General features: G+C 57.2%; 1 protein-coding gene across 1 annotated transcript in view; it reads right to left on the bottom strand.

Moving 5' to 3' along the window:
• Trim67 (tripartite motif containing 67) overlaps positions 1-14,138 on the bottom strand; it is a 39,846-nt gene that overhangs the window by 5,264 nt on the left and 20,444 nt on the right. Inside the window, 8 exon segments of the mRNA XM_015504323.2 lie at positions 648-810; positions 2,722-3,025; positions 3,453-3,591; positions 5,701-5,846; positions 8,045-8,204; positions 9,274-9,384; positions 10,165-10,287; positions 12,047-12,142. Coding sequence (XP_015359809.1) covers positions 648-810; positions 2,722-3,025; positions 3,453-3,591; positions 5,701-5,846; positions 8,045-8,204; positions 9,274-9,384; positions 10,165-10,287; positions 12,047-12,142 — 1,242 coding nt within the window.

Here is a 14,138-nt window from a genome sequence, read left to right as displayed (position 1 = left end):
GGCCACTTGACATGCTGGTTAAGGTTCTGGTTGGCTTGGGCCTCTTTCCTCGCAGTAGGAGCCCTGCGGCTGGCTGACCACGCTCCCAGCATTGTTAGCAATGGTCATGCTGCTGAGCAGGCAACTGGTTCTCACGGCTGGGCACTCGTGCCCGCCATCTTCCTGCTGCCCTCTTTCCTTCCCTGTCTCCTGGGGCTGTCCTGTCCCCCACCTTCGTAGACTAGCAGCCCACCTCGCAGCCCACCTCAAGGCCCTTCTTAAACTGCAATGGCCTCAACCCTGTGCAGGCTTAGCAGGCTCAAGGCAGATCTGCCCCGCCCAGCCAGAGGACTCTGCTAGAGGCTAAGGATGGCAGCCAGTCCTCGCGTCACAGTTCTCTCCCCCTTGCCCATCCTCTGTTTTTCGTGGCACCTCTGTCCCAGGCCTCAACACCATTGGCACCTGCCCAGGCCTTGAGCCCAGCTCCTCCACACACTGCCACCATGGAGCCCTGCTCATTCCAAGTGAACACCTCACAGTGCATCCTGGCAGAGGACAGCTTCCAGGAGGCTCTAGTCTACTTGGCTCAAGTGTGTGGCAGTGGCTGGTGGATGAGCAGCAGGGAGCCAGCCGCCCAGCTAGTCAGGGCCTGGAGAGGCGTGAGGTACCTGTACGTTGCGGTTGAGGCTGAGGGCTGGCATGAAGACTCCGTCCACGTGGCTGAAGGCCGTGGGCCCCTGCTGCTGCCCATTGATGAAGAAGGTCAGGGTGTGCTTATTCAGGTCCAGCAGCACGCCCACTGTGGCCCCCTTGCACACTCCGCCTTCCGTCCTGAGGAGAGAAGTCCCAGGAAGACTTATTGCCTGGCTGCCCCAAGGTGCTGTCAAGAGCTTGGAATGACAAGTGAACAGGAAGCCCCCACACAGGAAAGTAGGGAAGAGCCTGGACACACTGAGCAGCACAGTTACAGGAGAACCCAAGGCCATGCGGCCAGGGACAACAGGACAGCCCCACCTCAAACTCAATACCTAGGGGCGGGGAGTGTTCATGCTGGTTGGGAGCCTCCTCTGGCAGTGCTTGTACCCCATGAACTGGCCACACAACAGAGTCTACCCTGGGGCAAAGACTGCTCAACCCCTTCTTTCCAAAAGATCTGAGACCTGTGCCCCAGGGAACCAAGGTTTCGCCAGGTGGGTTCCATCTGAAACTGGATGTGGGGTGGGTACTGCCAAGGAAAAGAATTCACTTGGTCCCCCTTTCTTCCTAGCCCAGTGAGGCTGCTGGCCCTGATGGACGTGCAGATGCCCAGCCTGCAGAAAGACCCCACCCTCCAGCTGTCTTCCCCAGAACCACCCTAGGGACTCTAGAAGAGCAGCATGTGGCAGGGGCAGGCAATGAGTAGTGAATCAAGCACTTTGGTCCTCATCCTGCAGTGGCAGGGACAGCCAGGGACTATGTCAGCAGCTCTGTGCTTGACAGAGTTGATGAATTGCATTTTGGGCTGGAGAGAAGCATCGAGTGCCCTCTGGGTGGGGAGGGATTTTAAGTGAGGAATGCTCCTAAGGTCCTGGCCAACCTCGCCCTGTCCCTCTGGGCTGAGGCTATCCCTCCCTTTAGCTACAGGCAGCTGGACAGCGACCTGAGCAATGAGAAGGTCCGGGAGGACCTGGCTAATCAGGAGGGTGTTCCTCCAGAGCCAGGTTTCCTGGAGGGCTGGGCTCAGGGGCGGGGCCCTATCCCATACCCAGGAGGAGGGAACTACAACTGGGCTGTGGGTGCTCTTACCGACTCCCCAGTGCCGTGGTGAGGGCAGCAGGCCTCCTCTGGGAAGGCGCTCACCTGCACCTGCTCCAAACCCACGGTGTGGGGGTGGGGTGTAAAGAGGTGATTCCCCTGTGCTCTCTTCTGGCCCCCGTTTCTTAGAGATCCCACTGCCGAGGCACCCAAGGGCTGGCAAAGGTAGCGAAAGACCAAGAAGGCTGTCCGCCCCTGGCAGGGGTGTGCCCATACCACCCTGAGAAGGGGCTGGGATCCTCGGTTCAGTCCCTGTGGCTGGGCCAGTGTCTGTGAAATGGCAATGCTAACTACTTCATAGGGTTAAAGGAGGTTGTCACTCCCATAGGCAACTGTCTCTGGGTGCTTGTTTGGCTTAAGCAAGAAGCAATAGGGCTGGTGAGTTTGGACCTGGCCCCACTGTGGGCCAGGGGTGGAGGGAGTGGGGGCAGCACACAGAGGGACAGAGCTTCCCAAGGTTTGGAGCCAAGGGCACTACCAGTGAAAAGGTGGTGGGCAGCAGGCGGTTCTGAGCACCCTCAGACCAGTTCCTGTCCAGACCAGACCTGGCTTCCCTGACTTCAGTTGGGTCCTCCCAGGTGAAGAAGGTGCCCAGGGGCTGTTTGCAGGAGCTGGTGGGCCCAGAGCACGCTGGAGCTGGGCCCAGTGAGTCAGCTCCCTGAAGCTCCTCATCCCTTGGGGCAGTAATAGGGTCCCGCCAGGAATGGCAGTGATGTGTGCCTCCTCTGCAAAGCCCCATGGAACACAGGCTTGACTGGATGACTTTGCAGTGGAGTGAAACCAGAAAGAAAGCCACCCCACGGCTGCCTGCTGGGCAGGTGTGGCTCCCATCACTGTCACCTGCTCTCATTGGGGTTGCAGGAAGTAGTCACTTCTCCCTGGTCCTTATCAGACCACCAGGACCTGAAGACCCACGTGCATGTCCAGGGAGGGCGGCGGGTCACGCACCTGTTGGTGTGAGAGTTGCAGTGCATGAACCAGCTGCGGTGGTTGTCCACATACATGGCCCAGGCCCTGTCGTCCTTGCCCAGCATCATGTCTTTGGCCACACTGGCCCTGGCCACACCAAAGGCAGGGTCTGGGTGGTTGTCATAGCGGTCCACGTGCAGCTCCCAATAGTGCGCACCCTTGGAGAAGGCGGCTGTGCCCAGCACTACCCGGTCATCGTAGCTGCTGCAGGTGGCTGTCTGGTTGTCATTGGATAAAATGATGTCCCGGTGCCCAGAATTGGGGTCAAATGTGAACCAGGCCACTGGAAAGGAAGAAGGCAAGAGAAGAAGGGTCAGGCGATGGAATTTACTGGCAGCCTCTAATGTGCTCAGAGACAGACTCACCAATCCCCAGCCACATCCGGCGGTCTCTGCATGGGAAACACACACACACTTCCTGCCCTGTGTTCTCCAGGTGCCTGTCCCTCAGCCTCGCCAAGAAACAGACAATCAGGCTTCTAGTCCCAACCTGGGGCACCTCAGGGAGTCCTGGTTCCCAGTACCTCCCATATACTTCAGAGATGCTAGGAGTGAAAGGGGAAGTCCACAGAATACCCAGCTTATGGGGCCCAGGTCACAAGGCTCCATCCTCTGCAGCCCACGGGTGGCACCCTCCTGCCCCCAAGCCCCAGGTCTTGAGGAGGCACACACAGCAGGAAAGGATGGCCCCTCCCCAGAGGTAGTGCTCACCATCGGATGTCTGCAGGACAACGGTTTTACTGTAGGGCCCGAGGCCAGCAGTGCTGAAGGCCTTGACTCTGGCGTTGTAGGTGCTGTTGAAGTGCAGCCCGTCAATGGTGCACAGGGTCTCCTTGCCCACGTACACTTCCTGAGTAAGGAGGACCACTCTTTAGGCCCTCAGGCATTCGGAAAAGCCCTCAGCAGATGGTTCTCAGGCACGTGGGGCCACTAAAAGTGCTTTAGCCCCAATAGAAGTTAGTCATTTTGTTTATTTGTGCAGCAATAGGATTGAACCCAGGGGCACTCTACCACTGAGCTGCACCCCAGCCCTTTTATTTTTTATTTTGAGACAGGGTCTTGCTAAGTTGCCCAGGCTGGCCTCGAACTTGCGATCCTCTTTCCTCAGCCTCCTGAGTTGCTGGGATTGCAGATGTGGCCACCATGCCCAGCCCCAAAAAGAAGTTCTTGAATAAGGGAAATTACAACTTCTTGTGGCCTGGTCCCAGAACTTGTCCAAACTGGGAGGAAACATCTTCCTCCTGGTCACTGTGCCTGCAGGCTGCAAGGCATGTGGGGGTCCCAGGGAGGCGGGTCTGCAGGTCTTCAGCTACCTAGGACACTGCCCAAGGACGTCCTGTCTCTGCCAAGGTGACCCTGTCAAAAGACTCTGAAGCTCTAAGGGACTCTGGCTCCCACATCCCCTCCTACCCCAGAGATTGGCACCTTCTGCTCCTGGGCCCCTGGGAGATGCTGTTTTCCAAGAGGATGAGACCCTCTGAGTCAGACAGACCCAAGTATCTTTCCTAGGGTGTACTTTCTTTCCCATTCACTTCCAAGTTATGCTGGTCCTATTGTCCCTGGTCGCACGGCCTCAGGTTCTCCTGTAACTCTGTACTGCTCACTGTGTCCAGGCTCCTTCCCTGCTTTCCTGTGTGGGGGGTCCCTGTTTACTTGTCATCCAAGCTCTTGACAGTTACCTCTGTGCCAGGCATTGCTAAGGTCTTGTAAGTGTCACACAACATGGAAACATTGTTATTTTGTTTTTTACTCTGCACACAAGGAGACCTGGGGAAGGTTGGGAGCTGTCCCTGGATTGCAGCTAGTCCATTGAAGGGCCACCTTTCAAATGCAGGTCTGTCTCCGTTCAAAGCCACCCACCAGCTGCAGGGCCGCTCCTCCTGGCCTAAACCCTTGGGTCTGGCTTTCTCGGTGGCCATGACTCAAAGAAGAGGGATCACCTTTGCGCTCTGTGGGGCCTCCTCTTCATGTCCACAGCCTTTTCTCTGTTCCCATACCTGCTGTCTGATGGGGGAGCACCACAGAGGGACCAAGGTGTGCACCAACAGACCACCATCTCTGACTCACGCCCCCCTAGCCCATGCCCACCCACACTCAGCAATTCTCAAGGAACTGCATGGTTGTATTTCCACCACCCCCCCAAAAATGAAATGACAGGTACCTAAATCCCTTTAAGAGAAACTAAGGGAGCCCTGACCTTTGGTAAACTGCTCAGTGGGGGTGGTTCCCTGGGGAAGAACTGCAAGAAATCCAGTGGCTGCTGATCTAGTGGGCAGGAGGTGATGGAGAAAGTCCAGGGCCGTGCTCCCTGCATGCATGTGCACCTGGGCCTGGCCAAGTGGAAGCTCCAGGGACAGTCCTGCAGGGTTCTGACCTGGTGGGGTCAGGGGTGTCCTAGGGTTTCTGGGAAGAAGTTGCACTCAGGCTCACTAAGAGCCCTTATAGTCCCCAAGTCAGTCCACCTGGGGGCCATGAGTGCAGTATGTCACCCCAACCCAACAGCCATTTTTGATGTGTTTCTACACACCCAGCTCCTTGCCAGGTATTTGAGGCCTAGCAAGAGCTTCCTCCTCTAGAATGTGACCCCCCAAGACAAGCCTATCCCCTGAATGGCAATGACATGGATGAGATGAGGCAAGAGGAAGCCTGCCCTGCTGGGTCCTGGGTAGCACATGAGGCTGGTAAGGCCTGCACCCCAGCGGGGGAGACAAGAGGGAGGAGCCTGCAGGTGGTGCCATCCCTGGGCTCTGTCCCTCCCTCGTGCCTGTGCCAGTCATCCCTGTGTCCTCTATGATAGACGCTGCTGCCGGCGGGGGCCAGAGACAGCCTGCAGCAGGGAAGCCCAGTCTCCAATCCCAGCTGCCAGCTCTCCATCCTGTGGCCCCTCCTCAGGGTGGCCTCAGTTGCCCACTCACAGCCTCACATTAGGATGCCCCCCACGCCCAGCAGCAGGCCTCACCCGGAACTGCCCCCCGTCCCCGTCGTCCAGCTCCAGGATGTAGCCGTCCACAGGGCTGTGGGTGAAGGGCGGTGTCCTCCAGGCCAGGGTGACACTGTTGTTCCGAGTGCAGCACTTCTCCAGTTGCAGCAGGGGGACGGGTGGCACTGTGACGGGGCCACTGGGTTAGCGTAGCACCCCTGTCCTCATGCCCCAGCCCACCCCAGGAAACACCTGGGTTACCCCCAGGCCAAAGAGGGCTGGGGACAGGGAAGTGCAGGTCCTGTGTCATTCTTCACCCCACAGCATATCTTGATCTCAGAACTGGGGTCATGGCCTACCCCCAAGCCTGTCACCCTCCACCAAGAGCCGTGGCAGTAATGTTCAGGCCTGTGAGGAGCACTTGAGGTAGCTCAGCAGAGTCCACCTAGCATGGGCCTATGCGAGCCCTTTTGGCAGGGTGCAGAACTAGGCAAGAGTCAGCCTTACACCAGGGTGGGGAAGAGGGACACTACGGTTTACCTTCAGTGTCCCCCAAGGCTCATGTTCAAGGCTTGGTCCCCAGTGTTGTGCTGCTGGAAGATAGGGGAGCCCTTGGGAGTGGGGCCAGGGGAGGTCCTCCCTTCACTGGGAACTGATGCCACCTTGGAGGGGACCCAGCCCCTTCCTCTGTCTCTCCTTTGCTTCCTGGCCATGACATGAAAGCTTTTGCTCTCATGTCCTAGCTTCACCATGCTAGGACCCCTCGACACATATCACGGGACCATCTGACTTGGGACTAAAACCTCCCAGGCTGTGAGCCAAGTGGACCTTTGCTCCAGGCCAGTCACCTCAGGCATTGTGCTGTGATGGAGCACTGACTAACACAGGTGCAGAGATGCCTGCAACCATCACCCAGAAGCTTTCCAACCCTGGACAGGGCCCGGGACAGAGGAGCAACCTTGGATGATGGATGCCACTCCCTGGAATTAGGAACGCAAACTGGGTGTGCCCTGAGCTCTATTGAACTAAGAGGGGACAACGTCGTAGGTTCTAGCTCTCTTTGGGCTCAAGAGATTTTAGAAATTGATAGAATCCACTCTGACATTTTCAAAAAGGAAAATAGACAAGATTGATATTTCAATTTGACTCCAAGAATGGGGTCACTATTTTCCAGATGTTGGCTGAAGGTCCAGCTGGTTGAAATCCCCTGATTTTAGGTGTGCTTTCAGTGGCCATGCACAGCCTGACCCCCACCCATGGGTCCCTCCCCATGCCCTCAGCGCAGTCTCTACTCCCCATGACTCCCTGTTGCAGGAGCAGCATGAGGATACGGCCAAGCCTCCTCCCGTGGTGTGCCCATTTTGGGGTAGCTGCAGCTTCCCCATTCTGCCCGGCCCTTCTGCTCCTTGGCACTGCATCTCATTCACACCCAGGGCAGGTGGCTTGGGAGGGTGGCATTTCCCGACCTCATGGATGTGCAAACTGTGGGAGCGAGCCTGGGGTATCAAGAGTCCCGCTTCTCCACACTCTGAAGGTCAGGCCTGCCTGGGTTCTCAGATCCTGCAGGTGCCCTCGCTTCCTCTCCCGGCACACCTGCAGGGCAGGACTCCTTCTGGCTGTCCCTTGCTGCCTTTGCGCCTGCCAAGTTGTATAGACTTTACCCCACCTTAACCGTGCACCCCCTTGGTTCCTGCCATCTTCTCCTGCTCCCTCTGCTCTTTTTTAAATTTATTTTTTAGTTGTAGATGGACACAATACCTTTATTTATTTTTATATGGTGCTGAGGATGGAACCCAGTGCCTCACCTATGTGAGGCGAGTGCTCTACTGCTGAGCCCCAGCCCCAGCCCCAGCCCCTCTTTCTATTCTTGCCTTGACCTTCCTGCTCTTCTGGAGACACAGGAAACTAACCTCTGCCTGCGAAGCCCCAGCGCCCACTCTCAGCTCTCACTAGACTGTCCCTCCCTTCTCCTCCCCTTGAGAAACAGCCCCCCTGACCGCTGCCCACTCTGCCTCGCGCTGGCACCAGCTGCCACTGCCAGGCCTCACATCTCTCATTGTCTGCGCACTGTCCCCTTCCTTCTCTAGAAGAGCAGCCCAGTCTTTGGAGGGAGTTGTTCACCACTGCACACAGGACACCTGCCACAGCCTGGCACATGGTGGACACTCCATGGGTCATTGTGAGTGAACACAAGAGGAAGCTCAGGCTCAGACAGAGGACCCACCCCACCCAGCTCCACAGTCAGGCCCACCACCTGGTGACCCTGCCCTGCCACTCTGCCTGTGGCAGAGAGCATCATGGGCTCCCAGCACCAAGCTGCCCCTCAGACCAGATGCCTCTTTGGGAAGAAGCACTGGCTGAACGAGGGCCAACCGTGGCTCACCCCTACATTTCATTTGAATGAAGTCCAGCTGGTGGATGGCCTGCAGCAGTGGCTCGCTGTCCAGGGTCAGGTCAAACTCCGCAGACACTTTCGGCTCCAGGGCACCTTTGACCCACTGCTCCTGGGACAACTGCACGCGCTTGATCAGAGCATCGGAGATCTTGAAGGGGAGCACAAGGTCGAGTGTTGGGTTTGTAGAAAACAGCGAAGGGTGAAGGACGGGAGCCAGGGGCTTGGTCTCTGTGGGCTCAGGGATGGGAAGGGGCTGTGCTGAGCACATGTCCTCGAGCCAGGGCGAGATGAAGCCACCCCTACTGCACAGTGCTGGCTGGGTAAAGACTCACTGTCTTGTTCGAATTGTGATTCAACAGTGTGATGGTGACAAAAGTAAAGAAGCACTAGATATTTAGAGAAATTGGGTCAAACCTTTTCATGAAGTAAAGATGCTTTTCAAAAAATATGCAAAACCACGCTTGATTACATCTGCTTTGCCAGCTCTGGTACATTGCCAAGGGAAACACTAGTCGTCTGTCCCAGGGTGTGAAGAAAGTGTGCCCCAGTCCTCTGAGCACAGAAGCCCACTCCCCCCAGTGCATCTCTTCTGATCATTCTGTGGCTTTTGTAGCAAACTCCGGCTGAATCGCACCCACAGCTCTTCCCTGGCTGGGAAGTTCTGCTCATCAGATGTCTGCACACCTGCTGCAGAGCCAGGGCTCCATGCACACTTCTTTGGGAATTACCAAGAGGATTCGTCATTTTCCCCAGACAGAGGCTGAATCACTGCTGTGTTCCCAAGAGACATGCATGACAGAGCCAGCCTGAGGGCCATAGCAGTGACCCCAAGAGGGATGAACTAGCTGGTCATCGACCAGGCCTGCAGGACTGCACCCTGAGGGGAAGCTGTGTGGACTCTACCTGGCTTCTCCCTGGACAGTCTCTCTGGCTGATCTGGCAGACTGCCCTTCCCATGCATGGGGAGGATGTTGACGGTTGGCATCTGGCCACTGGAGACCATGCTAACTCACCTCTCCTTCTATGGAGGCTGCAAAACTAGGGTCAGAGCTGCTGAGGGCCCTGGCTGAGGGCGAGCTGGACCTCTGCACGCCCGAGCACAGGGACTCCCCACAGTGCCGCGTTGTGGACGGGCCTTGCCTAACACCTGGGCTGGCCTGGGGCTGGCACTTGTGAGCGGGATGACACCCAGGGCCGTCCTGGTGTGGCCGACTCACCTGGAGGAACCCAGAGGGGTCGTTCTCCTTCATCACCTCCAGGCAGTACTCCATCAGCCCTGTGGACTGGCGCAGCTTCAGCGTGCAGTGGTTGATCTGGTCCCAAACCATCTGCAGCAGGGACTCCTCTCAGCAACTGCCTTCCCAGAGGAAGAGCAGCCAGGTCCCAAGAGTCAGCAAACCAGTGGGGAGGGGCCCTGGCCAGCCCACTCCTGCACTCTGCTCCGTCCTACTGGGGACTAGAGGGGCCACTTCCCTCAACAGACTCTGGAACGGAGCAGTGTGGAGAGAGGGCCTGGCCTGAGCTCCGCCTGTGTCTGTGGCCACCCCGGCCTTGTTCCACTGGCCAGCAGGCAGGGATGGCCCCAGGATGGCTGCATCACCAGACACGGGGCTTCCGCCAATACTCCCTCCTCCTCTCCTTGAAAGTAATGCTTCCTGCTTGGTTAGGAAACGCCCCCTGACACCACAGGAGGGCCGACGTGACAGCCCTCCTCAGTTCAGAGCGCAGAGGTACCTGCCAGGGGTGCAGTGGGGGGCGGGGTCGCTGGCCGTCCCCTGGCAGGGATGACAGTATACATCAGAGAGAACTGAAGAAAGGCACAGAGCCGGAGCCGGAGCCGGGGCAGAGCCCAGCCTTGCCATTGTGATGGGTTGCTCCCACTCTACAGATGAGGACAGGAGGTGGGAGGTGGTGGGAGGTGGGAGATGGTGGCTGCTGCTCCCTGCCCTGGCTTTGCAGGGAGCATGGGTGGTGACTGTCCCCTGAGCGCCACCCACCAGCTGCTCAGCCCCTCCTCACCATGTCCTTCCTTCCCTGGCCCCTCAACTAAGGTCCAGCACTGGGCAGGAGGGCATGAAAGGGACCCCAGGGTCAGCCCAGCTGCCTACCTTCAACTTGTGCTCCCTCTCTTTTGTCACCTTGGTGAGCAGCTTGGCCTTCTGCCGCGTCAGAGCCTCCACCAGAGCGTCACACTGAGCCACCAGGCAGGCCTCGTAGTCCAGCCCATTCTCCTGGGGAGACAGAGAGCTTGAGGGAAGGTGACCGAAAGCCCACGAGGGAAGCCTTGAGCCCCCTATGTTGCCCCACGGGAGAGGGTCCCAGTGCGCCAGGGCTGACCTGTGCATGCCTCACGCCTGGGGGTCGTCACCCTCACAGACCACTCCAGAGGCTCCTGCGCCTGGGGAACACTCTCCAGAGCCAGGCCCAGGCCGCCTCAGACACTGTGCCACCGCTAGTGTGTGCACATCCCCTGCAGGCGGGGACTCAGCGCTATTTTTCCTACTTTCCAAAATTTCTATGACACATTCTTTGGCTTTTTATAATCAGAAAAAGGTGAAGCAAACAAGAAGCAATGTCCTCGCTCTAGGTCTGGCTCTGTCAGCCTGAAGGAAGGTCCTCAGACCTCGGTCAGTGTGGGTCCAGACCTCTGCTTCAGTCCCCCCGGTGTCATGGTGAAGTCCTAGGCCAGGACCTCGGAAGTGCCTGTGCCTGGGGATGGGGCCTTTAGGAGGCCATGGAGATCTAATGAAGTTATAAGGCAGGTCCCAATCCAACCTGACAGGGTCCTTACAAAAAAAGGAGAGCAGGACAGACACACAGAGGTCACCCAGGGACTCAGGAAGAAGAGAGCATCTGCAAGCTGAGGAGAGGCTTCAAGAGGGATCCACCTGTCATGGCCGTCACTTCCAGCCTTTCTGACAGAGAGTGCATCTGTCCTGTTCAAGCTTCCCTGTCTCTGGTGCTCTGTGATAGAGTCTGGATAAACTAATCCATCCTGTGTGTGTGAAAAACTAGGACATCATACTTCAGATGCCCCGAGGATGTCATCTGAGGTTAGCTTATTAGGGCATGGGTTTTGCTCTAGTTTGGACTGTAAGCATCCCCCAAAGGCCTGGTCCCCAACCTGTGGTGCTATTGGCAAGTGGTGGAGCCTTTGCAGGGAGGCCTGGTGGGCGGAGGTTAGGCTGCTGGGGACATGCCCCTGAAGGAACCTTTGGGACTTCAGCCCCTCCTCTCTCTGCTTCCCGGCCACCAGGAGGCCAGCAGCCTCCTCTGCCACTCGTTCCCACGTTCCCACGGAGGATTACTGGGCTACCACAGGCCCAGAGGCAGTGGAGTCCAGCAGTGCGGACAAAAACTGCTGAAACCACGAGCCTGAACAAGCCTCTCCTCCTCGTGAGCTGACTGTCTCAGGTGTCTATCATGGTGGCAGAAGGCTCACCAGTTCTCACGGGCTAGGAATTCAAGGGCCCTCAATCTCCTCTGCGCCAGCTGTGCAGATCTGTTACAGCTCGGCTCTGTGTGCACCTACCTGTGGGGACTCCCTCCCCTACACAGGGATCCCTGAAGCAAGACTGACTGAGCTTAGGATGCTTCTCAGGCTCAGTCGGGCACAGTGCAGGTGCTCAGTGAACACCTGGATTTACGTTTTGGTGCCTCAATTACATGGGACTGTTTGGGCACAGGGCACCACTGCCACAACCTGTATGGCCCAGTTGGATCACATCTCTCCAGCTCCCCAGCACGTGGCCTCTGCTTGCTCACCTCCTATAAACTCCATCCCACGTCAGTGTCACGTGCATGTCAGCAGACAGTGGCAGGCAACATGCAGGGATGTGCAAGGACACACCAGCCCTCTGGTGTGGGGCTGAGTGCCCATGGCAAGGCTTGCCCCTCCTTTTCCTACCTGGCAGGTGGGGACCTGTCCTTGCTGAGTGAACCAGAGCATGCTCACCTGGATCTGCTGCAGGATGACCAGAGCATGCTCACCTGGATCTGCTGCAGGATGTTCTTGAGCTGGACCAGAAACTCCTTCGCCTCCTTGGCCTTATCGGAAACCCCGTTTAAGGCCTGAGAGAGCTGGGCCTGGAAGAGACACGATATTGTAAAAGGAGGGGCCACATTTGTGCAAGGGCTGCTGGAGTCCCCTGTGCAGGCCGTCCTCCTCTATAAAGGGAGCATGACTGAAGCCTGGCCCAGAGTACATGGATTTTCCCGGAGCACCTAGAGAGCGTGGGTGGGCCTCTACCCTCCCTCTGACCCCGGCCTGGCAGAGGAAAGGACTTCTCACTAGCTGTGGAAGGTAACAGGCCTGTCTTGGGTGGACGCAGCCCAGGACAAGGGGACAAATGAGCCCATGGCCTGGCCTAGGCCTGCTCTTCTGTGGCAGGTCTATCTCTCATCAGTTGATGCTATGACCATCCTGTACCCCAAGTCAACCTCCACACTCCTTGTTCCTGCACAGTCACCGTTCAACCTGTGGGCAAACCAGAGGGAGGAACAGAGAGAGGCCCGTGGCCCTAGAGGTGAATTGGGCCTATACCATTCTCCAGTAGTTTCCAGTGTCCGACCTTGAGCCCGATGTGAAGGGAGTGGCCAGCAGAGCCACAGAGGGGACTTCTGAGCCCAAGACCAGCTGTTGCAAAATAGGATATGTGGGAAGTGAGCTGTACCCTCATCTGAGGGACTCCATGGTGTGTGGAACAACAGCTCTCAGGCTGTGCTTGCCCTGGGTGACTCCATGATGTATAGAACAGCAGTCCCCAGGCTGTGCCTGCCCTGAGTGTCTCCATGGTGTGTAGAACAGCAGTCCTCAAGCTGCACCTTCCCTGGGTGACTCCATGGTGTGCAGAACAGCAGTCCTCAGGCTGCGCCTGCCCCAGTGACTCCATGGTGTGTAGAACAGCAGTCCTCAGGCTGTGCCTGCCCTGAGTGACTCCATGTTGTAGACCAGCAGTCCTCAGGCTGTACCTGCCCCTGTGACTCCATGGTGTGCAGAACAGCAGTCCTCAGGCTGTGCCTGCCCTGAGTGACTCCATGGTGTGTGGAACAGCAGTCCCCAGGCTGTGCCTGCCCTGGGTGACTCCATGGTGTGTGAAATGGCAGTTCTCAGGCTGTGCCTGCCCTGGTGACTCCTTGGTGTGTGGAACAGCAGTTCTCAGGCTGTGCCTGCTCTAGGTGACTCCTTGGTGTGTGGAACAGCAGTCCTCAGGCTGTGCCTGTCCTGAGTGACTCCATGGTGTGTAGAAAAGCAGCTCTCTAGAGGCGCCTGCCCTGGATGACTCCATGGTGTGTAGAACAGCAGCTCTCAGACTGCGCCTGCCCTGAGTGATTCCATGTTGTACAGAACAGCAGTTCTCAAGCTGCACCTGCCCTGGTGATCCATGGTGCATGGAATAGCAGTTCTCAGGCTGTACTTGCCCTGGTGACTCCATGGTGTGTAGTAGAACAGAAGTTCTCAGGCTGTGCCTGCCCTGAGTGACTCCATGGTATGTAGAACAGCAGTTCTCAGGCTGCACCTGTCCTGGGTGACTCCATCGTGTGCAGAACAGTAGCACTCAGGTTGTGCCTTTTCCTGAGTGACTCCGTTTTGTGCAACAGGAATTTGCCCTGAGTCATTTCGAGTCGAGGTGCCAAGATAGAAGGACTCTACACTTTGTTTGAACAACCATCATCTGCCTGGCACCACCATAAGGCCTAAATTAACAGATAATTTACATATGCCAACCTATCAAACTAAATCAGGAACACTTGGACACGTGGCCATCCCAAATCTCATCAGGAACACCAGACATGGGAGCTTATCAAACTCACCAGACAGAACCTGCTTAATGCAAGGCCCATAAAAGGAGGAGCCCTCTGAGGGTGGACACGGTGGCACTGTACCCTGTCACCTGGTCACTCCTCACTAGCCTTGCCCAGGAGAATCGCCACAGCAGTGAATCTCCAGTTCTGTTCTTGGACTTTAGCAGCATTTTTATCCTGGCCCCTCCAAGGGTACACCTCTATCTGACACTTCAAACTCATGCTCTGAAACAAACTGGCATCCACCAGGGTCCATTGCCTGGGCAACTCTGTGCAA

This window comes from Marmota marmota, unplaced genomic scaffold (genome assembly GCF_001458135.2).
Source record: "Marmota marmota marmota unplaced genomic scaffold, marMar, whole genome shotgun sequence".
Taxonomy (NCBI): domain Eukaryota; kingdom Metazoa; phylum Chordata; class Mammalia; order Rodentia; family Sciuridae; genus Marmota; species Marmota marmota.
Note: the sequence above shows the minus strand (reverse complement) of the source record. Positions and strands in the feature narration are given on the sequence as shown.